Source organism: Thunnus thynnus, chromosome 19, assembly GCF_963924715.1.
Source record: "Thunnus thynnus chromosome 19, fThuThy2.1, whole genome shotgun sequence".
Taxonomy (NCBI): Eukaryota; Metazoa; Chordata; class Actinopteri; order Scombriformes; family Scombridae; genus Thunnus; species Thunnus thynnus.
In genome coordinates this window covers 21,767,602-21,790,272 of record NC_089535.1, presented here as the reverse complement: position 1 = coordinate 21,790,272, position 22,671 = coordinate 21,767,602, and the positions used below count along the sequence as shown (strand labels likewise).

The 22,671-nt window shown below is 39.5% G+C and overlaps 2 protein-coding genes across 5 annotated transcripts in view; both read left to right on the top strand.

Annotated features, from left to right (window-relative positions):
* Nucleotides 1–145: 145 nt before the first annotated feature.
* smad2 (SMAD family member 2) lies at nt 146–18,028 on the top strand. Of its 4 annotated transcripts, none has more exons than XM_067573497.1 (11): nt 146–302; nt 2,574–3,103; nt 8,092–8,181; nt 9,069–9,262; nt 9,611–9,745; nt 10,134–10,196; nt 10,523–10,576; nt 10,905–11,117; nt 11,500–11,637; nt 12,855–12,999; nt 13,871–18,028. In XM_067573497.1, exons 2-11 carry the CDS (start codon nt 2,847–2,849, stop codon nt 13,992–13,994), a joined length of 1,413 nt encoding a protein of 470 aa, XP_067429598.1. In that variant the 5' UTR covers nt 146–302; nt 2,574–2,846; the 3' UTR covers nt 13,995–18,028. The 4 variants fall into 4 exon arrangements, with proteins under 4 accessions (XP_067429598.1, XP_067429594.1, XP_067429597.1 ...); XM_067573493.1 differs by having other exon boundaries at nt 147–302; nt 10,134–10,208; XM_067573496.1 differs by having other exon boundaries at nt 151–302; nt 2,787–3,103; nt 10,134–10,208.
* A 618-nt stretch (nt 18,029–18,646) lies between these two features.
* The window catches only part of skor2 (SKI family transcriptional corepressor 2), a 117,093-nt gene continuing 113,068 nt past the window's right edge, over nt 18,647–22,671 (top strand). The window contains exon 1 of the mRNA XM_067574831.1: nt 18,647–18,870. The gene's annotated coding sequence lies outside the window, so the exon portion shown is untranslated. The remainder of the gene's footprint in view (nt 18,871–22,671) is intronic.

The window sequence follows — 22,671 nt, the reverse complement described above, 5'->3', positions numbered from 1 at the left end:
CGTTCTCCAGCCAATAGTAAACACGCCTGGTCCAACAGGTTATCGGCTGAACCCCGGAACTTAAGCCAATAGGAAGAGAGAGAAGGCGGGGCATAGTGGCGGTACGGCTGCCGTTTATGTTTTTGCGTGAAGCGATACACGTTTGGTTGAGCTTTGAATGAGGGGCCATCATCCCGGCGGCTCGGAGGTGAAAAATACAGTTTAAAGTCTCTCCGGGTGAATTTAAAATGAACAAGCAGGCTTTTCTGACAGCTACCTGAGTGACCGTTCACCGTCCAGCGTCCTTTCCACCTCCTCGGCGGGTAAGTGTGTTTTAAACAATGATTTGTAAGCGACAAAAACATGCAAACAGACCTGTTTATTTGTCTGTGACACAAAGTAGCAAGCTTGCTAGCGGATTTTTTTCGTACTCTTTTTTTTTTTTTAATTTTTTTTTTTTGGAGGCGAGGGGAGGAGAAGGCAGAGAGGAGAGGGGGGGTATTAGTCAATTCGAGACAAAAGAAACCGGACTATTTTCACTGTATCTGTAACGTTACACCAAAGCAACTGACATCCACCAGTGAAATGAAGTGGGGTTTTTTTGGTGCTTTGTCAAAGTCTACATCCACTGGCTGTGTTGTCTGAATCGCCGTTAGTAGCGTTAACGTTAGCTTATTCTTCAAACCGTGTTGTGTACGGTTGCGGAGAAGAAGTAGTAACCCAAAACAGACAGTTTCTCTCTCACAACACACACAAAAAAGACGAGAGGTTTCCAGACAAAATAACGTTGCTTATTTTGTCCACAAGGCCCTGATAACCCCATGGTTAGCATTTCGAGTAGACATATATGCAATGTAGCCATATCAGCACGTTTTGTGCTTTTTGTTCCTTTTACATTAAGACTTTCTGTACAATGTGAAAAGCTTACACAGCAATTGTTTTTTATTCCTCCATATCCGTGTATCAACCTTTAGCAAGAGGGATAACCACAGTCCTAAATTTAACTGCTTACTTATGTGACTGAAGAATCACTTGCAAGGAGCCCACTTGAGGTATTGACCAACCTGCAGTATTGTACTTGTACGTTATTGTTTCCCAGCCCCTGTCTATTATGCTGGCATCAAAACCTTCTCTAATGGATAGCATGCTTGAATATTTGGACAAATCAAGCAGCTGCAGGTACTAAGACTGTAGTTAATTATTTTCAAGAATGGTCTGACTTGTTCTGAATGCCATTCAGACTCCTGCACTAAGCAGTCCAAGGGTTAAGCCTGTGAAATTAATTCTTAGAAGGAGCTTGGACTTTCAGAGTAACATGCCGAGGACAGTTTATCCCTTCCTCTCTGGCAGCAGAGTTGAGAAAACTGCACCGCCGGGCATTTCTATCTGTATTTATTTAAGTCTCATTGATCAAGAATATGCTGCACTAATCTACACACAGTAAAAGCCTTTCTGTTTTGAGAGGACTGGGTCCAGGGGAAACAGATATGTTTTCAAATTAGATTTATTAATGCAATTTGAGTATTCTCTGTAGGTCCATCCTGAATTTTTCCTCTCTCTGAATGTTTGTGTTTTCTCATCAGGCTGGGAAATTGATCTTGGCGATAAAATGAGAGCTATAATATAGGATACGGTTACGCATGCTCATGTCAACGCCCAGAACAAATTGTAAAGTGTATGTTGTGGCCATTGAATTCCACATTTCACTAGCTGTTCTCAGCACTGTTTCCAGTCAGATGCCATTAATTAAAAAAAAGTGAAATTTACCTGCCAAAGTAGGCGATAGAGATAAAAAAAACAACCCTTTTGAGTGAGTTAGGATCTGCGAAACTCAAATGTTTGTGGGAACGGGACAGCAAGTTTAATTAACAAGACAAGGTTCGAAGACCCTGCTCCCAAAAAGGGTTCAACATGGTCTGACGCTGCTCAGCTAGGATAGGTGGGATTAGCAGATGATCAGTATAGATATCGACATAAATTTTTCTCCTCTCAGTGGAAAAGTTGCTTGAAGTAGTCTTCATTTAGGTTTCAGAGGTTGACCTAGTAAAGAAAAGAAACTATATTGCCACACAGGATCATGCACACCCTCCATCATTTGGAGTAAAATCAATAATCATGAAAATATAGGTTAACTACACGACTCCAACGGTCAAAATACTGAAATGTTGGTTGAATATAGGCCTATATGATATGACATGTGTCACCCTGTTGCCTCAAGTGAAAGTTTTTATAAATATAAAATGATACATCTGCTTCCTCTAACCATCATTAAAGCTTTCAGAAATGCGCAGGAAAAATAGAGCTTTATTCATTCATCATTGGCTAGCAGTTGTGACATTTAAACAGCTTAGTACTATGACTGCCAGTGTGCCTGAATGACATGCTGTAATATATGTGGTGGGAGAGTTAGCAGCAGGGGGCTGAGATCAATATGATAGTCATAGCTCTGGGCAAAAAAAAAAAAAAACTGTTCACGAATCTGGATGTGTGGGCATAATGAAGAAAGAAGAAAATGTTATATGCACACTTCTTTACTGTCTTTGTGTTCACAGGTGTTGAAGTGCGCTGTCTCTTTTCTCCCCTCTGTTGCTTAGGTTTCTTTGGATGTGCTCCTCTCCGCTCCCTACATTCTGTGCTTTCCATCTGATTTTCTTCCCAGGGCTCCTCAAGACCAATGCCTTAGTTCTGACAAGACATTACTCACAAATACATACATATATCAAGTAGGAATTCGGACGTACAGCCCAACACCTGTATCACCTGTTAACCCCCCCCCCCCCCCCCCTCCCTCTTTCTCTTTACATCAGATTAAGAGGGGCATCAAAACACACTTAGTTCCACAAAAACACACAAATACACAAGCCACCATGTCTTCCATCCTTCCCTTCACTCCCCCGGTAGTGAAACGCCTCCTGGGATGGAAGAAGACTCCAGCAGGGAGTGGAGGAGCAGGAGGAGGAATAGGAGGAGTAGGGGAGCAAAACGGAGGAGGACAGGAGGAGAAATGGTGCGAAAAAGCTGTGAAGAGCCTGGTGAAGAAGTTGAAGAAGACGGGGCAGCTGGATGAGCTGGAGAAAGCCATCAGCACGCAGAACAGCAAGACAAAGTGTGTCACCATACCCAGGTGAGATGAGGACACACACACACACACACACCCACACACACACACATCCTGTATTTGTCTGTTCTCTATATACTTGCACACACAAACACACAGAAAACATGGCTATTGCCACAGGGAATAGCAATGTGTGCCAACATAAATAGGTGAAACACCCACATGCTGCTGGACACAACACACACACACAAACACATGCATGTACTTTAGCAAGTTTTAAACATACACACAGAAACACAATTTAGATTAATATGGCAGTTCTTTTTTGAATAATAATGTTCAGTCTATAAAATTTCTCAAAATTGGAAACTAAACTAATCATTAATATCAAATCTAGCATTATCACAGTAACTTCAAGTCGTGCTCATATTCACACAAACACACATCCACAGCCCCTTTGCACTGGTATACCACAATACCACCAATATAGATCAGCATAACAGAGTGTGTCAACACACATGAAAGTAAGAAGGAGGGTGACAGGCACCCACAGGGGTGCAAAAGAAAAGTCTCTGTTGTGCAACAGAAAGCCCACTTCCTTATTCTGCTGTGCCATAGGTTAGCAACGCAGCAGAAGTGAAACCTGATTGGAGGAAACAGACGCCCAACACATGATGCTAACCAAAGTTTTTCTTGTTTTCTGTGTCGACTTCCGTCATCAGAATTCCTAATTATATGCAGAAAACCCGGCTGTGCGTTCACACTGTGTCTAGCCTCGTTAGGGTCTTACGCACCAACAACCTACTGAACTGCCTTTTATCCCATTACACTGATTAGACAGGTTGACATAGCTTGTTAGAAAGTGCTATTTAGAACAAGATTAGAGGAACTGAATCAAAATACATTTAATAACTTAAGACAATATGTCTAAAACCTGTTTTCATATAAAGTATAAGGGTCCAACAATACTCAATAATGGTGCCGACAGTACTCATGTCATGGGCGAATACATTTTTTGCAAATACTCATGACACACAAATTTAAAAAATGTTTTATGGGGAAATAAACATTTTCTGCTTCAAGGCAAAACACAGAATGTAACTCCTCATGGCACACATTTGTGTAACTACTGACGACAGCATGAATGACTAATTGAATAAGTGTGCGGATCAGAACTTAGCCTTGGCCAGTCCTCTTAATGAAGTACTTGGTGTTCTGGAGATCTATTGGTGCCTGTCTACCTGGAGATAAAGTCTACAAAGAACAGGAAAGCTTGCATTTGTTAGGCAGATAAAGATTTTAGTATAAAAAACCCCCCAAAAAACAGGAATGGAGACAAGGCAATATGAAAGGCTGTTGATGACTGATGGGATTATAATGTATATTTCGACTGTTATATGATAAAGATCGAAGAGGTTGTAAACTATTAAAAAAAAATATAAAGCAATAGAAAGAAGACAGAATGAAGTAAAGAAGGAATAGTTCAAAATACAAGCACGTGCAGTGCTGTGCTTGATGTCTTTGTATGATAAGAGATCTGTGAAGAGTGTCTTCCTATCAACTCAGAGTCCTTGCAAAGGTGCTCGAAAAGTAGCAAAACCACAGTGGAAGAAAATGTGCATACATTTGTATATCTGTACATTCTGAAAATAGACTCACACTCAAAATACATTATATCTTCATCTTTCTCACAGCAAAAAAAAGTAAGACTTGAAAAATACAGTTAGTATGAGTAGATGAGTTAACTTTGAAGTGATCATTTTGCTGAAAGCCAAAGCTGCTAATTACTGTTAATACTGAGCCTGAACGGTACAGGTCATGTGTCTTGCCGTATAGAGATCTCCTGTGTCGCATGATTAGGTACACGAGCCAAGTCACCAGACCAGGTGAAACCTTATCATGACAAAAAGTGGCAAAGTCAGGGGAGCCCCATGAGAAGCATGTGATTAACGTCAATCAATCGACCGAGGATCAGCAGAAAGGGGAGATAACTAGGCTGCTGTGTGAAGATTTTATGAGCTTCCCTTCTCGAATTTTCTATGTAATCTACCCTCTCTCTCTCTCTCTCTCTCTCTGTCTCTCTCTCTGTCTCTCCCTGTCTCTCTTTTTCTCTCTCTCTCTCTGTCTTTCTTTTAGTTTCCTTAAATTATAGAATATCAATAACATAATTCGCTCTTGCAGAGAAACAGTCTTTTCTTATGCCTCACTTATACTGGCCACAAATCAGCTCACCAGAAGCCGATGGGGATTTAGTGTCTTGGTCAAGGACACTTCAGCAGGGCAGCTGGATTTTAAAATGATGTGTTGAATCATGATCTTTCACAGAAGGATGCTATTCCTGATCACCACACCGCCGTGCTTCCTCAGTAGAAAGACAGGAACAAACATGTGAATCAAGACTTCATTTACACACATGGTATTACGATGCGACCCGGTCTGATCATTTATCTGCTTCTACGGCATTGCATTGAACTAATTTTCTTTACACAGGCTATGTGAATCAGGTGGGAAGCCAGCAAAGTGGCAAGATATGTATAAGAAATACATATGGAGGGGTCAGCTGAGGTGATGTTAATGTACTGCCTGTGTTTATTTTTAGCTCTATCTGAAGGGGATGTTTGTAGTGGGTGAATTCTTTCTCAGTAATGCACTCTGTTCGGGTTGCTGTCTCAGGGCAGACAGATGTAATCACATTGCAGTCGTAATGCATACTGTGTGTGGATTTTACACTATGCATCAGCATGCTACATAATGTCTTTACAGTTATGGAGTTCAACCAGGGAGGGCATCAGTGCTGGCTCAGGTCACAGCAGTTCAGTGGAGCAACTCAACTCACAGTAGATAATTATGCTGGTACTGCTGGTAACTCCCAGTACATGTGAGTGCTGTGAAGCTCTCTAAATAAAGTATGAAGCAGTTAAAATACAGGAGATATGTATCCAAGATGACATTGTATTGTAGTATATATATACACACACTCTATACACTGTATGCTGAACAGTATATAACAAGGATAAAAAGGGCAGAAGAAGTAAAGCTGTGTGAAGGGGAAGTGTCTGATGCCAGACCTCTTTCTGTTTCTTCACCCTGAGGAATGTAGGCTAGATAGCTTCTTTAGTGGTGCTGATAAGGTGATGGTGGTTCTTGCTCGCTTGAATACTGTCACTGTCCTCAGTCTAGGAATTTTTATTTTTTTTATGTCAGGATTTCAGGGTTCGGACTAAACTGAGCTGAACTTCATAGTGACTTATATGCTTTTTTTGTCAACATGAAAAAAGTTGGAAACATTTTTAAAGTGGAATTAATGAGTTCAAAGGGGAATATGGCTGTCCAGAAATTGTCTAGAGAATCAGTTTTTCAATACCACAATTTTTCACACACTGATGGTGGCTTGGTTGAAATAGCTACATGTTACAGGCAGCCCTGGCCCCGGAATCAAAAGGTCTGCATGTACTTCTCGACAGCACTGGCAGATAGCATTCCAGCCCTTTGATGCACAGCTCACTTCCCTTTGAACACAGGGAAGTAAGGTTGATAAAGAAAAGCTTTTTTTTTTTTTTTTTTTTTTTTTTTTGGGTGATGGTGGAGGTTGTCTGAAGGATGTCTTGGGGATTGTCAGGAGATAGCAGGTGTTGGGCTTTGTAGATGTCTGTTTGAGTAGAGGTAGGAAATGTGACAGAGGAAGAGTGCAAAAGCTCAGCTGTGTCTATAGATAGCAAGCATGGGTGGCTTTTCAAGTGGTGACGGAAATCTGGATGACCTCAGAAAGAGATAAAGACTTCATTGTTTGTTTTACTGCATACAAATGGTGGTTCCTTTTTATGTCTGTTTTGCTCTACTGTTTTCAGTTTCTATCATTTATTAATGTTTCTCCTCCCTGATAATTGGTCCACTTTAACCGAAGATTGTAGCCATTTAGCTTTCATCCAGGGCGAAGAGTAGATGAGGATCGAAAGTCTCGCTCAGAACACTGCAGGGGCTGTGCTGGTGACCTTTTTAAGTGAGAAAGGAAGAAGGCAAGACATTAGCGGTGTCTGGAGATAGTATACACGGGGCTTGTAGTTGTAGAACTCTTAGAGTAGGCTGATAAGTGTCGAGATAGCAGGTCTTGTAGAGACAGGTCTGGCAATTACTTACCTCTCATCAGACAGCAGAATCTCCTCTCAGACAAATCATGAGAACTTTTATAGAACAAGTTAGCAACAGTGGGGATGTGTGTGTTGGAGTTTTCATTCACACACTACACACACATTTGTGTTGTATCTGTTTTTTCTGTGGTTACGTCTTGACACATTTTGTGTGGTTTATTGAATGTCTTTATTTCCTCATTCACATATCATTGTTTTGTACATGCATATATTTCCTGTGTGATTTAGGAAGTGTGATTCCTGTGTGTCGCTATACATTGCACGTCTCCTCATGTCTTAAAAACAATATGCAGAAATTGTGAATCACATGTATGTCGTTTAGATATGAATGTGCAATCAGGTATTGCAGGAGTTTTAGCGCCCCCCAAAAAACACAAGTAAAATGATCAGGCACATGCTTTTTCAGTATTAAATGACGGTTGTGTGTCAAGTGTTGCCAGAATAAAAATTACATGGTCCAGCTAAATATAAATTGATCAAACTAATTTAAATGATTATTAATAACCTGCTATTTTCTGTGATTTTATTTCAGAAGATGAATTTATCTTGTCACCATTTAAAAGTTGCAGACTGCAAAAAATTCAATCCTATCTAGCCTTCTGCACCACTTGATTGCACCACATCACTTTCTGTAATATTTGGATTTGTCACATGATCACCTGTCATCCAGTTGGCCTCTCTTATTGTAGAGCGCGAGGGGGGAAACTTTTCATTTCCTTCTTTCATGCCAATAAGAGAACAACTGTATACATTTGTGATTACATCCTAATTTTGAACGAAACACCTCAAGTTTACCATCTGTTCGCTTTTATTTTTATCCTTTTTTGCACTTGTCTTGTGTGTTTGTGTGTGCATGTCGTGTGTGTATGCGTGTGTGTGCGTGCGTGTGTGTTTGTTTGTCTGTAGCAATTGCTCAGATCTATGGGGTCTAGGCTCAGGCCACACGATAGAGCAGTGGGACTCTGCAGGCATGTATGGATACCCTGACCACAGCAGGTGAATACACTCACATGTACACAAACACACAAAGAGTAAACAATTACTGTACATGTCTTCATTGCTGCAAAGGTTACGCAGTAGAAACGGTAATGCTCACATGTCGCTTTTATGTTTATCTGTCTTTCTGTAATCACACAGCTTTATACAGTTTCCCTACGCACTGGCTTGTCTGGTCGTTTCTGTTTATTTATTAAGATAACTGGAATTCATCCTTATGCCAGTAGTATAATATAATATAGGCAATAAGGAAATAATTAAGCTATATTTCAATAAAAATGTGTGTTTAATAAGTGAATTCAGCAGTTAGGAGTTGCAATAGGCAAAAATCTATTATATTAATGACATAATATGAGGGATGTTCACTGTCTTTACTATGAGATTAAATTGTAGTATTGATTACTCCTCAAAATACACAAATAAAAATGAGCTTCATCAGGATTTCCACAGTGATGCTTTGTCATCGTCAATAATAAAGATTTGTTTTTGCTGTAAAACGAGGTTAGTCAATTATAGACTTGATTTAGAAAAAGATAGTGTTTTGTTTTTGCAAGGTACTAGTTTCAAAGCACTAGTTTCAGAAGTCATTCTGACTGTGCAATTGCTCTTTGCAACTGTGCTGATTAGTCTCACAAAACAAGGTTATGCAATAAAACACCATCAGCGTCTTGCACACCATTGGTTGGCGAGTTGGCGGCCTTTCTTGTTTACTCCTGTTTGTTTGTATTGTATTGTATTTTAAAAACCTATAATCACATTTGCAGACACCAGACCAGAAACTAAAGAAAACACAAACTTTTAAGTATCCCTGCAGCTAAAAGCCTCCTGTCAACTTGACTTGGGCACATCACTGAACTGTTAGCCATCCTCTCCCCCAAACCTCTCAGGTCACTGGACGGGCGTCTTCAGGTGTCCCACCGTAAGGGCCTGCCCCACGTCATCTACTGTCGCCTGTGGAGATGGCCCGACCTTCACAGCCACCATGAGCTGAGGGCCATTGAAACCTGCCAATACGCCTTCAACCTTAAGAAGGATGAAGTGTGTGTCAATCCTTACCATTACCAGAGAGTGGAGACGCCAGGTAATGATCCTTGAGAACTGTGTGTGTTTGTGTGTGTGTGTCTCTTTGAAATAGTTTTTACTCAGAGTACTGCTAGATTTGATCTTCAAGCTGCCCTCTAACAATGTCCAAAATCCAAGTGATAATGGCAACTCCAATTTATTGGTAGTTTCATTATTACTTGTAGTTTTGCCAGTTTGTGTTATGGAAACCAGTCTAGATGTGTTTATTTTTCTGTGTTTTGCGTGTGTAAAAGAAGCAGAATGTTGTTGAAAGAGCAGACCTGCTTAGAAAAAAGTACACAAACTATTTTGATTTGTATTGTAAATCATATTTGCCTTTGTCAGTGACACTTCCTTTTGTCTCCAGTTCTGCCTCCGGTGTTGGTGCCACGCCACACAGAGATTTTGACAGAGCTTCCACCTCTAGATGACTTTACAAACTCCATTCCTGAGAACACCAATTTCCCTGCTGGCATAGATCCTCCTAATAACTATATACCAGGTCTGTATGCAGGACGGGAAGTATAACTTTTTTTTCCATCCATATCAGAAGTCCTGTACATTCACCTCTTACTCTGGCTGTAAAACAAGCTAGATAGACTTATATTTTTTTTTATAGAAAGCTTATTAAAGGTAAAACTACCTAACTGACCTCCATAGGGTGACTGCTTACTGTTACTTATTACTATACTATTGAGTACACAAACTGAGGTCAGCCTAGTGGTAGGTTTCCACCTTGCATGTGGTCATACACACATAACCACATGTTGACTTAGAGCACACAAACACTTCACTTCTCTCTCGTTATGTGCAGCAGTGTATTGTTTGAAATGTATTCTTACTGCATTTTTCTGGTGGTTGTGTTTTTTTTTTTTTTTTTTTTTTTACAGAGACTCCTCCACCCGGCTACATCAGTGAAGATGGAGAGACTAGCGACCAACAGATGAATCAAAGTATGGAATCAGGTAGACTAGTTTAGCGTTGTGCTAGTATGCATGCTGCTGTTTATCTCACTGGTTGAGAAAAGATGCACTGTAAGGGTCCAAGGATCAGTTTTGACTCCACTTCTTTAAATCATACTCAAAGGATTTTTTTTGTGTGCTGAGGAACACACTTCATTGTAGAGTTGAACATACACACCGTAATTAGTTCTGTGTAATATTAACAGTAGCGGTCAACAACACAGTTAATCTATACATTGAATGTAATACAGAGTATAAGAAGGTGTACTGTGTTATGTCTATTCCTTATTAGTATTGTGTGTGTTGTTTTCTGACAGGCTCACCAGCAGAACTGTCACCAAACACCTTGTCACCTGTCAGTCACGGCCTGGGTAAGATTTTTTTTTCTCCATTATATTGGAAGTTACTATATAGGTTTGGAAGTTTAAAAATGTGCAGGAATGTGATTAATTGTTGACCCAAGCTAGTTGTAATAGTGGGAAAATACTTATTTATATACTTGGACTTTATAATCATGAGTAGTATTGAGCTTTGGCTCAGGTTACATTATAATCTTTCTTACTAAGAATGGACCGAAATCTTAAAATTCAGACCAGAAATTAAGGTCTAGAAAAGCTATTGAAGAAAATAAAATAGTTTGAAAACAGGGATTTCAAAAGAACATTCAGAGAGTTTTCTATGTATACTTTTTCTTTTCAGACCTTCAACCGGTTACCTACAGTGAACCAGCTTTCTGGTGCTCTATAGCCTACTACGAGTTAAACCAGCGGGTGGGAGAGACGTTCCACGCCTCACAGCCATCTCTGACTGTGGATGGATTTACTGACCCTTCCAACTCCGAACGCTTCTGTCTAGGGCTTCTCAGCAATGTTAACAGGAATGCAACTGTTGAAATGACAAGGAGACATATAGGTACACATAAGTGCACACATACACTTTTCACACACACACACACACTCCTTTTCAGCATTAGTTATTCTCAGATTCTTCACACTTATGTGTTTGAGCAAAGCTAGCAGTATCTATACAGAGGAGGAAACTTATAAAGGTGAAGGAAGTTTTGGAGATCATTATCATTAAAGATCAAGGCTCTGAGATGTCAAGCCAGTGAAAAGTACAGTAGTTTTCACATCAGGAGTTTTTTAAATTTAAATTTGAAATAGACATACTGCTAAATTGGTGGTTGCATGTGCCACACTTACATAGTTTTCATTTATAAAACACACAGGCCTTCTTCATGATTTATGTCTTTTGTACCTTAATCTTCCCATTTTTCCTGTTTCACACTCTGCAGGTCGTGGTGTGAGGTTATATTACATCGGAGGGGAGGTGTTCGCCGAGTGCCTCAGCGACAGTGCCATTTTTGTCCAGAGTCCCAACTGCAACCAGCGATACGGCTGGCACCCTGCCACAGTCTGCAAAATACCACCAGGTTTAAACACATGAATTCCATCTCTTCCTCATGAGATGAATGCAAAACAACTGGGGAAAAACACGTTATTCTAATAGATACACACTCACATGCAGGTTTATTAGGTGCACTTAGATAAAACCTCGTGCAGTATAATACATCAGTCCTGCAAAAATCTGACCTTCATGAAGGTTATAATCTTTCAGATTTCAGAGAGGTTTTTATAATATTTAGTCTACCCGCATTCATAAGGTGGACAAAATATTAGACAAGTCTCAGCATACTGCAGTTCATCAGCACCACAAACTACAGCCTCCAAAATGAACATAAAATAAATGAAGACCTCTAAAACAGATTAAATAAAAACTGAACATCGTAACCTTCATGAAGGTAGGATTTACTGCAGTGCTGTTGTATCATACTGCATTAGTTTTTTATCTAGGCGTACTTAATAAACTGGGAAGTGAGTGTTTTTGCAGTGTTGACATTTTTTTTTTAGCCTTCTTTTAAATTGGGCATTCCATATTTCATATGTGTCTACTGGGTTCCACTTTCATACTCTTAAAAAGAAGTGGATCAAACTCTTAAAATTTTTATCTGGCAGCCTGAATAAGAGTCTGCACCAACAAACAACAACTCTAACAGTCAGTGTATAATGATTTACCTTGATGATGAAAATAGTCCTGACTGAATGGTGAAAAATGACTTGGCTTCACCTGATATTGATGAAATAAAGCTTGAGGAAGAGCACTGGTGCCCTCCATAATGTGACAGTTGTTTTTTTTTTTTTTTTTCTCACCCCCACACACTGACTCATCTGTACCCATGTGACTTTGAACATTTCATTCCTGGCCAAATGAGCAGTGTGAACAGTATCATTACTGAGGCACAGATTTATACAGAAAGGAAACACAAGGATCTCGACGACATTCAGGGGTCTGACTTGTCATCCGTGAGGAGGATAATCACCGACATACAATACAATACACCCACACCTCAGTATTCACAATGCCTTTGCTCTGTGCTTTTAAGTTATGTTCACAGAATTGCCAAAGGTTTTGAAAACACACATTGTTTTACAGTAATTGGTTAACTTTATTTTTAACAACCTTCCACACATTCATAAAATAGTCAGAGTGATTCAAAAAAACAAACAAACAAAAAGCAATGTGCCTGGTTATACTGGTGTTTGTGATGGTGATAATTTGCCTAAATCTCACACCCCTTTATCTTTTTAGGTTGTAATCTGAAGATTTTTAACAACCAGGAGTTTGCTGCACTGCTGGCCCAGTCAGTCAATCAGGGGTTTGAGGCAGTCTATCAGCTGACCAGGATGTGCACCATCAGAATGAGCTTCGTCAAGGGCTGGGGAGCAGAGTACAGGTGTGTCCGTCCCTTAGCACATCATTCTCTCTTTTACTAGTATACATGATGAATGGATGGCTATAAGGGAAGTGCTCTGTCAGCGTTTTATCCCTCAGATTTTGAATCACCACTTCCTTTGCGCAGATACAACATTACATGATCTAAATCCTGACACCATTTCATTTGCCTCACCCGCTGTGTAATTAATACAGGTGGAACTTTACATAAAAATCTAGAGAGTGACTGTAAACAAGTTTGAAAGGGAATAGTTTTTTTTTTTTTTTAGCTTGTGCATGCTCCCATCTGCACTGCATGTGTATAATCTCTATTGTATTCCTCTTTTGTTGTAAAATGTCAGAGATTACAGGGCATTTGTCTGTATCTCTCTGTCTCTCTGGCTGTCCAACAAGCCATCCAGCAAACATCTGTTCTGCTCCTGGCTCTGCTTTGTGTTTTACTCTCCCAGGAGCCAGACAGCAGTGTTTGTGGGGGTGTTTTGGCTTGTCCTCATTGGACAGGGTTAAGCCCCCTTGTAGCCTGTGTGGTTAACAATCAGTGTCCCCCGCTGTCTGTGGAGCCCAGGCCAAGCTTGGCTGGACCACAGAGAAGTCAGCTGTATTTGATCATCTGCTCAGACCTGGGCAACGCAAGCTCCCATTCATTTTGTATTTATTTGTTGTATTTTGCTTTAATAAAAATGCTCTACTGCTACTCACATATTTAACAACACTTAATTATTGCAATCTTTGAAAAACCTACTGGGGCTTTGACTAACATTATAATGAATATAGACCCATAACATATCACATGCCACTTCCAGGCTCAGCTGGAGCGAACAGAACTAGTGGGAAGTTTGTCTTTACTCACATGCTGTATTTTATCCCTCTAGACGTCAGACAGTAACCAGCACCCCTTGTTGGATTGAGCTGCATCTCAACGGCCCCCTCCAGTGGTTGGATAAGGTGTTGACCCAGATGGGTTCACCATCAGTGCGTTGCTCCAGTATGTCCTAAACACAATTCTGCTGCTGCCGACGCAAAGTCAGACTGACATTTCACAATGTTTGACCAGTGTGTCCTAAAGGATACCACCATGCAGTCTTAAACTGATGTACTAACATCATTATATATAAAAAAAAAAAAATTAAAAAAAAAAGGATTACACAATGGACCTGGAAGAGGAGAGAATGACATCACTGATGGACAATAGAGGAATGTTAACAGTGATGTCACCGTGGGCCTGATTACCTTTTGGCTCTGTTGGATCAACGTCAGGCTGACATTCCAATAATCACGGACCTAATGATTGAAATCACCCTGCAATATCAAAATGACAAGAGAGTGATGTCATAACGGACCAGACTACATTAATGTTTTTGGTATTTGACTGAGGCTCTGATCCAGGAACACACAGCGGGAGAGAACTCAGTGACACGACAGCGGCTGTTTTTCGGGGATTGAGCATGTGACCTTCTAGTTACAGGACAGTCTCTCCAACCACTAATCCACATCTTGCCTCCTCACTACCTACCTACCACAGCACAAGCTTGATTCAGTGTCAAGATTTTTTTTTTTCCGTTTACACAAGGTTGACCAACAGCAGAACTGCTACTCCAGGCTCATGTTCAACCAAAGTCAACTTCACGCCTGGATATGAATTTTTTTTAGTGTTTCTTGGTTTCGGTGACCAAACTTCCATTCTGTTTTTTTTTTATCTGAGAGTTCCACTTTTCATGATTTCCTCCTAATCAGTCCAGCACTGTCATGATCATAGACCTGATAACGCTGGACTGCATTGGTCTTCAGCTCCTAGAGTGGTGACATGTTGACGTCTTTAATTAATGATACATACCCCCATGTTCACATGTACACACACACATACTGTAACACGGACACACTTACGCAGTTCATTCACCACTTAACTTACTATTGTAACATCTCTGTTTTGACATAACAGCAAAAAAAATGTCCTCATTGTGAAATGTTTGAACCACGAGTCTGCAGCAGAGCAGATGTTTGAGTGTGGATCAGAGCTGAAACAAAGATGTCTTTTAATCTTCTGTGAGAAGTTTTTTATTTTAAAGTGCGGTCAATGGCTATCCAGCACAGAAGATAACTGGAATGAGTAAGCTAAGGAATCCTCAGAGCAAGAGCGTACAACATGTCACTGTACTGCTTTCCCTACTGCACACTCTTTTCTCTCACGCTCTCTCATTCTCTGCATTAACTTTTTTACCATTATATCATCTGGTTTTATGAAGGGGAGTTGTTTGTAGGACTTGGAGATATTCAGGGCTCTGTATAAATGCAAGAGTCTAAGCCGCAATGTCGCCCCCTGCTGTGTAACAGACACGAAGATTAACACCCATCACTCTATGTTTCACTGATGAAGACATTCCACAAGTCTCTCTTGATTATATGCTTGGACTGACGCACGGTTTCCCCATTATTGATATTGTATTGATAGGAAAAGTCCTGCAGTGTGTGACTTTTAAAAATGGCCTCTATACTGTACTTGCACTGCCCCAAATTATGCACCCTTATTATTGCTACAAGAAAGTTGCCTTTTGATGTAAAGTACAGCAAGATATGCTTTGAAATGTACAGATAGGAATGTTGAAAAGCCCAATGGAAGTGAAGTAAAAAAAAGAAATCTTCCATATTTTTAGTATATTCACTATAAAGATTTTTGTCCTTATATTGTGAGAATTGGCTTATTAAAAAGCGTCTGGAGTATTTGTTTGATTTTAATTAGACCTTTTGCCCTGATCTAAAAGCCAGCTGGTACCTACATCGGTATTTTAGACTCCAAGTCTTTTCAACTCCAAGTATTAAAGCTTTAAGTATTAAACAAGCTAGTTAAACTGCACAGTTATTATTTTCTTTACACATTCTTTTAGCTACATTTTTTTGTATTTTCATGTATTTTTTTATATATAAATCTATTTAAAATCCTCAATGCTTTCTTCCTTTTTATTAGAATTCAATATCTTTTTTTAAAATATGCCCTCTGTTTGAAATGATTGCAGCTTGACGATGATTTATGAAGTATGTAGCATAGGATGTAACATTTTCACTGAACGTATCACTGAAAACAGTTTGTTAGTTCAAATTGTGTGCTTAATGACTTTGAGGCCAAGTCATCATAATTACCATACTCTTCTAGAGTTACCAGTTAATATATAGCAATATTTCTTTTCTTTTGATTTTTGAAAATGTAATTTGGCTGCTAAAACAGTAAATGTGGTAGGGGAATTTTGGAATCTATCACATATTATAGCCATCTAAAAAGCTAGTTTCTAAGAATGTGGCCCAAATTATGATAGTGCTGTCCCAAAGACTGAATGCATGCATGTCTTGTACATTGCAGATCATTTGTGTCAAAAACCTAATAGCTTCAGCTTACAGTTATTGAATTTTATGACTTATAATTGAAAGTTGCTTCAGTCCTCTGGGGGTTTGATTAGTTGCATGGCTCTACAAATCAAGATATCTGTCTAAAAATGTTTCTATTTTCAGTAAACCATTGCCATCAAAAAATTATGATAGAAGATACTGACTTTTTAAGATATTAGGATTTAATCCAACAACTGGGCAATACAGAATTATGTTTCAATATCACAGCAGTTGGTATTAATTTTTAAAGTTGTAAGTTTGGATGGTATTGAATCCTGTCTTTCTTAAGCAACATAGGACATTCCAGTACGCAGTGTAAAAACTGCCTCCAATTACAGCTTTGCAGCTGTTTGATTCTCATGACTGTTTGGTTATACACTGTTAATTTGCCGTGAGTGTGTTTACATGCACACAGGATAGTATATCCTAGTCAAGGCCTCTTTACTGTAAGAGCGTTGCTCATGTGTATCCCAGCATTAAACACATAAGCAGAATGTTATGGATATATTACGATAAATGGGATTTTAAGTGGGACATGTAAATATATGTAAATGGGACTAGGTGTGTACTCATACTGTCACATTCCAGATATCTTGTTTCACTTTCTCCAAACCGTGACCAAAACATGACACGGGTCTAAACATGATGTCGGTGCATGTAAACACTAAACACACTCACATTTTGAGATGACACCCTCTCCTACAAGGGGACGTATTTTGGCATTTGGACCAAGTTGAATGATTGACAGTTTTCAAAATCTCAAAAGTAAATGCTAGTCCTGCAGGACAAAGTGAGCCACACTTTTTCAGTGAAAACCGTTTTCTTCATTCATCTAGCGTTCACCTTGGTCAAATTCGATTGTACTCGTATCCAACAACAGGGATGTTTGTCTCCCTGTATGTGTATCTATCTGTCCTCCTGTCCTGTCTTTTTCCCAGTCTGTCTTTTTTTTCACTTATTAAGGAAAAAGTTGACTGGAGTTTTCAATGCCAAGGTCAGTACACATGCTAAAATGTAATGTTTCCTTACGGTTGTTGTATCAATAATAACCTACATGTTTGTTCTATGCAGTGACACTGATTGTTTGGACTGTATACTCAGAAACATTTCCCCATTAAGAATTATACATCGCTTTTTTCTGATTTTACAGTTCTATGAGAGTTTCCAGGGTCCAGCAAGAGCCTTTGTATCTGATTTTTTTTTTTCTTTAAACCAACTAGCTTTTCTCACTTCCTGAAAAGTCTGTTTTTGAATTGCAAGATGAGGCCAAATGAGGTTTCATGTAGGCTCCATCTACACGTTGTAAGGGTCCACATTGCTATATACAGGTCACATATTGTTGTTTTTTTTTCTTTTGTGATGGACAATTGTGTATTCCCAAATGAGCCTCTTTCTGATGGATTTCTAAGAAATCGGCTTTTTGGAGAAAGTGAAGTTTCTGTCCCTAGTGATGTTATTGTATAGTTGTGCTTTCATTTTTACCTTACATGCTGTTTCTTTTCCTTGCTATCCACAGATCATATTCCATTAGACAACAAGCTGTTAGGATTTCTGTCTTCAAACACTGATGATGATCTTCATAGGCTTTCCAGCTATTCTGCATATACAGACAACTTCTTACAGTGTACACTAATAAAGCTGTTTTAATTCAACTGGAAATTATGTCTTGCCTTTCCCATTTTGATTTAGCAGTGAAAAGCCATGTGTCAATAGGTCTCTAGTACAAGGCATTCTGTTTCCTTGTCGCGGAAGCTGTCAGTTCAGGCCAGCATAAGCGGCATGTGTACCCAAAGTCAAAGACATTCATTACAAGACTTTACAGGTGTATCTGGCAGCAGAACTTGTCTATCAGAGCTTTACAATAGAAGCACTACTACCTTTATTCCTCTGATAAATGCAAAATTGAACACTATTTCTTTCATGTCACAAATCAACCTTGATAGAGATAGCTGGCTATGAATATTGCCCATTTACCACTATCTCTTTTAATTTATCTGACATCCTTATATGGAGATGTTTCCCTTGCTCTCATTTTATCATGGAGGAAATAGGCTACGTTTTCTCATACAAATACAATACATGTAAATGTTGAACTGGCCTTGCATTCTCGTATTTTTCAATCAGTGAATTGAAAATTTCTCCTCACTGAAGCTGATGAAATTTAAATGTCTGTGCTAATATATTACTTTGACGTTTTGTCTTAAATCTACCAATGACGCACTGACAGGGGGCGGGGCTTGATTAGGGGGCCAGGTACCTTTACGTGAGTAGAGCGTAAAGGTACTTTTCGCGGCCATTTTGAGCTGACATTTGGGGTTTAACCTAAACTAGCTGGGGGCCCTATAGCAGAAACCATGACTGTCTACCTCCCCGAACTAACAAGAAATTATCTCAAGGTTGTTTTCTGCCTTCGGACTAAGTTTATCCATAAAACTTGAAGGACGACACACCTGTTTGGGCCTGCTGCTAAAACTGCGACATTAGCCAACTTCAGGTAAACCACGAATTTCCATATAGCCCAGCAGAAACTTACACTTAATTAAAACACTGAACACTTGAGGCTTTTAGGTTATACGCAGCTCTTCCTATTATTTCCACCATGGGACACCAGATGTTTTCATTAAATGTGATTGCACACAGTGAAATTACAAATCAGGGCTGCATTTACAATTCTTCAGAGCAATTCAGTGAGTGTAGAGATACACAAAAATATTGCACATTGAAGTGTTGCTGTGTGTAATACACTTGAAAGGCCGGTAGAGGGAGGTAGAAGCACACTAATGAAACACAGTCCGTGTATTTATTAGATTGGATCAATTTGGGCAGTGCTCATACTACTCTAAATTGTCTGTATGATTATTAATCTCTGAATGTGTTAATTTAGAAAAATGTGTTTTGGGGATATGGATATGCTTTGACAATTAAACTACAGTCATTTTCAACCTATACCAACATGTCAGTACAATTCAATTTTTCATTTATTTATTTTTTTTGACACAGAATATATTAGATAATCTCTATATAATTTCTAAATAATAATATCCTTGTTGTATCAGATTATTCAGGTGTGTTAAAAACTTACCTTTCAACCTTTAACATAGTACTATAAACAAAACACTTTTTAAGGGGTGTAACATGCATTGTTTGACACTGTAATATGTTTAATTTTGTCAAATCTGTCTATTTATTTAATTGGTTGAGTTTTTTTTTTTCAAGAGATGGATATATCTTTTGGCATCAAAGTCTTTCAGTTATTTAATGACAGACTGACACCCTTATCAGTCATAACCTGAATTTAAAAGGTCTGATCATAAGGGTTTCCTCTTTTTTTGACAAAAAGCAGAAGCAAATTCAGATAAACAGATAAACAATAAGGATGTGATAAATCCAATCTTGTTGTGACTCTACCTCAGAGGCTCACCGTTATGCTGTATTTCCATTTCTACACATGCACACACACATAGACTTTGGATTGCAACCTTGAAACAGTAATTGATAAATAAAAAACAAATAAATAAAAAGTTATTTTCTCCCTCTGAATTATTTAGATTTGTTTACTGTCAGCGAGTGGAAAATCAAACCCTTTTGTGCACAGTGCAGCAGGCTACTTAGTGAAATGACGGCCTTACAGTTAAACATCCCATACACATTAAAACACATTACAAACCTTGGCAGTTAAAAGGTTTGGTGGACTAGATTGAAGAGACCGTGAGTGTATGGTTGTTGTTCATATAATTGATATCATTATGATGTAAATGTACCAAATTTACAAAATGGCTAGTTTTCATTCGCTGGATTGCGGGATGTGTGTATCTGTTATTGTGTCTCAGCTGTCTGGATTTGCTCATGCGTCAATGAGCATAATTCTTGGGGAGCCACCAGGTTTTTACATATGCATCTGTGTTAGTGCACGTGCATTGCCGTTTATGTGCAAAGTGTGGTTTTTGCCTGCCTGAGTGAGTCCGTTTTTTTTCTAAGTGATCCGCTTGCGCTCCATTACCAGAGCATCATTAAACTGCTGTTGTTGATGCTCGCCCTCCTTCCTTACGGTTTGGCCTTGGATCTCATCCTTTCCCCCGAGCCCTATTACAGTACAGAGCAGTAAGCATTTCCCAAACAAATTAATACCATATCCTGAGTGTACGTAAACTTTCTGGAAGTGTAATATAGACTGGTAATGGTGGCAGTCATTTTTATCTCCTGTGGTTGCAGAACGGATTTCAGTTTATGTTTATGTTTCTGAATGGTTTATAGACACAAGCATGTTAATTCCTGTGACTGTGGCGTCTGCTTTATGGGCTAGATATTGATCAGACGTGCTGTAACCATACCGTCTCGTGTAGCGGCTGCAAATGCAAAACGCTTTCCAATAACTATGAAGGTGATTCAGTTTTGTAAATTACAGTCAGTTGCATTGCAAAAGTGAGCCTACAGTGTATTATAGATTTCATATGAACATGATGTTGGTTGGTCCAGAAAAATAATAGCAGGTTCAGTGTAATTATGAAGAAAGAAATTAGACTGCACCATTTCCAAAAGATGCATTCTTAGGATTGCTGTTGTTAACAATATTGTTTATGAATATTAGCCTATACATTCAAACACGCTATTTTGCACACACATTATTTATGAATAGATTCAAATTCTTCAACTAATTGGCTATTGATTTCTATATCTATCTTTACCTACCTGTGACACACGGGGGAGGTTTTTCAAAAACACACTTGACTCTCCCTGTCTGCCATCTTTGATTCCTGGTGACATAGCAACGTAGGTCTCGACATATGACCTGATGGCTGACCCCAGACTGTCATCTATCATTAATATGACTTAATTTCTAACGTTGTTTTTGTGCCGTCTGACGTCCTGGGGTAAGGTTCCTCCCAGGGTTCCTTACATTTCACCTACCTGACCCCTCACTTCTAAACCTTATACATGCAGCCTGATGTGTGTGTGTGTGTGTGTGTGTGTGTGTGTACTCTTCTCTGGTGTGTTTCTTTCCTGGACAGGGTTAAGTGGGTCATGCTTAGGGGACAGGAGATATGTGTGTGGAGAAACTCTCTTTACCTCTTAGCTTTAGGTCGTAGAAAGGCACTGTGTGTGTGTGTTTTAGGGCTATAGGACCTGAAGAGGGGTAATCATGTATAAGTTATGTCAACTAATTAAGACTGGGCCCTAACCTATGGTTGACCCTGAGGAAATAACAATGCACCATCTAAAAGCCTTTGTATCTGTGTACCTGTGGCCTCTTGGCCACACGAGAGTGTTGGATGTCCTGTGTGTGTGTGTGTGTGTGTGTGTGTGTGTTCTGGCTGGCTGGTAGTGCAGGGCTACCTTGGTCTGGTAACTGGAGCACAAGGAGAGGAGAAATGAGAGAGCAAAGAGAAAAGGACAGTGAGAGAGTGAAGGAGAAAAGAGAAGGGGTGAAAGAAAGAAAGTACCTCTTCAGTGAAAGAAAGTAAGAGAGAGGCAGAAGCCGGGCCCATGTAATTAGGCCTAAATGAGTTTTCCACTGACTCAGTGGGTCGTGGCAATGCAGCACTGAGACAAAGATAGACTGCAGGTCAGGGAGTCATCGAGTCAGGGAGACAGAGCATGCTGTGGTCATATAAAGAGAGAGGGGGTGCAGTAAGGGATGGTAGAACTGATGGCCTCCTCTGGTCAAGGTTTTTCAGGAGAGATGCACACTTACAGTTTTATTACTTTTTTAACTTTACAACTGTACAAAGAACAATTTTACACATCCACCTCACCAGCTTATGTGGCACTGCATTGGAGAAAAGCCTCCCACAATTCTCTGTTACGGTTACCCCCACACAGGTGATTTCACTTATAGTAGCTGATTAGACCTCTTCTCAGGACTATGCGGACATGTACTAAGGCTGTCACCTTTTTATTGAAAATTTGAACTAATGTTTGACTAATAGATAAAAAACTAATCTGTAATAATCTGTTTGAATTCAAAATTTTCAGTGTAAGTGCATCAGGCCGTGCCTTGTACTTCGACATCTGTCTGGCTTTTATGCTACAGAGAGCTGCATGCACTGCATGGCCAAAAGTATGTGGACACCTGAACTTTACACCCAAATGTGGTAAATGGCTGCATTTATATAATGCTTTTGTCCAAAGCGCTTAACAGTTTTTTTCATTCATTCACCCGTTCATGCACCGATGGCAGCAAGCTACCATGCAAAGTGCTGGCCCGACCATCGGGAGCAATTTGGGGTTCAGTATCTTGCCCAAGGACACTTTGACATGAGGACAGGAAGAGTGGGGGATCAAGCTACTAACCCTG

Coding starts and splice junctions, on each gene's coding strand:
- smad2 (XM_067573493.1), top strand. CDS start 2,847: ATGTCTTCCATCCTTCCCTTCACTCCCCCGGTAGTGAAACGCCTCCTG. Junction 9,746..10,133: donor TCCTAATAACTATATACCAG/GTCTGTATGCAG, acceptor TTTTTTTTACAG/AGACTCCTCCACCCGGCTAC. Junction 10,577..10,904: donor ACCTGTCAGTCACGGCCTGG/GTAAGATTTTTT, acceptor TTTTCTTTTCAG/ACCTTCAACCGGTTACCTAC.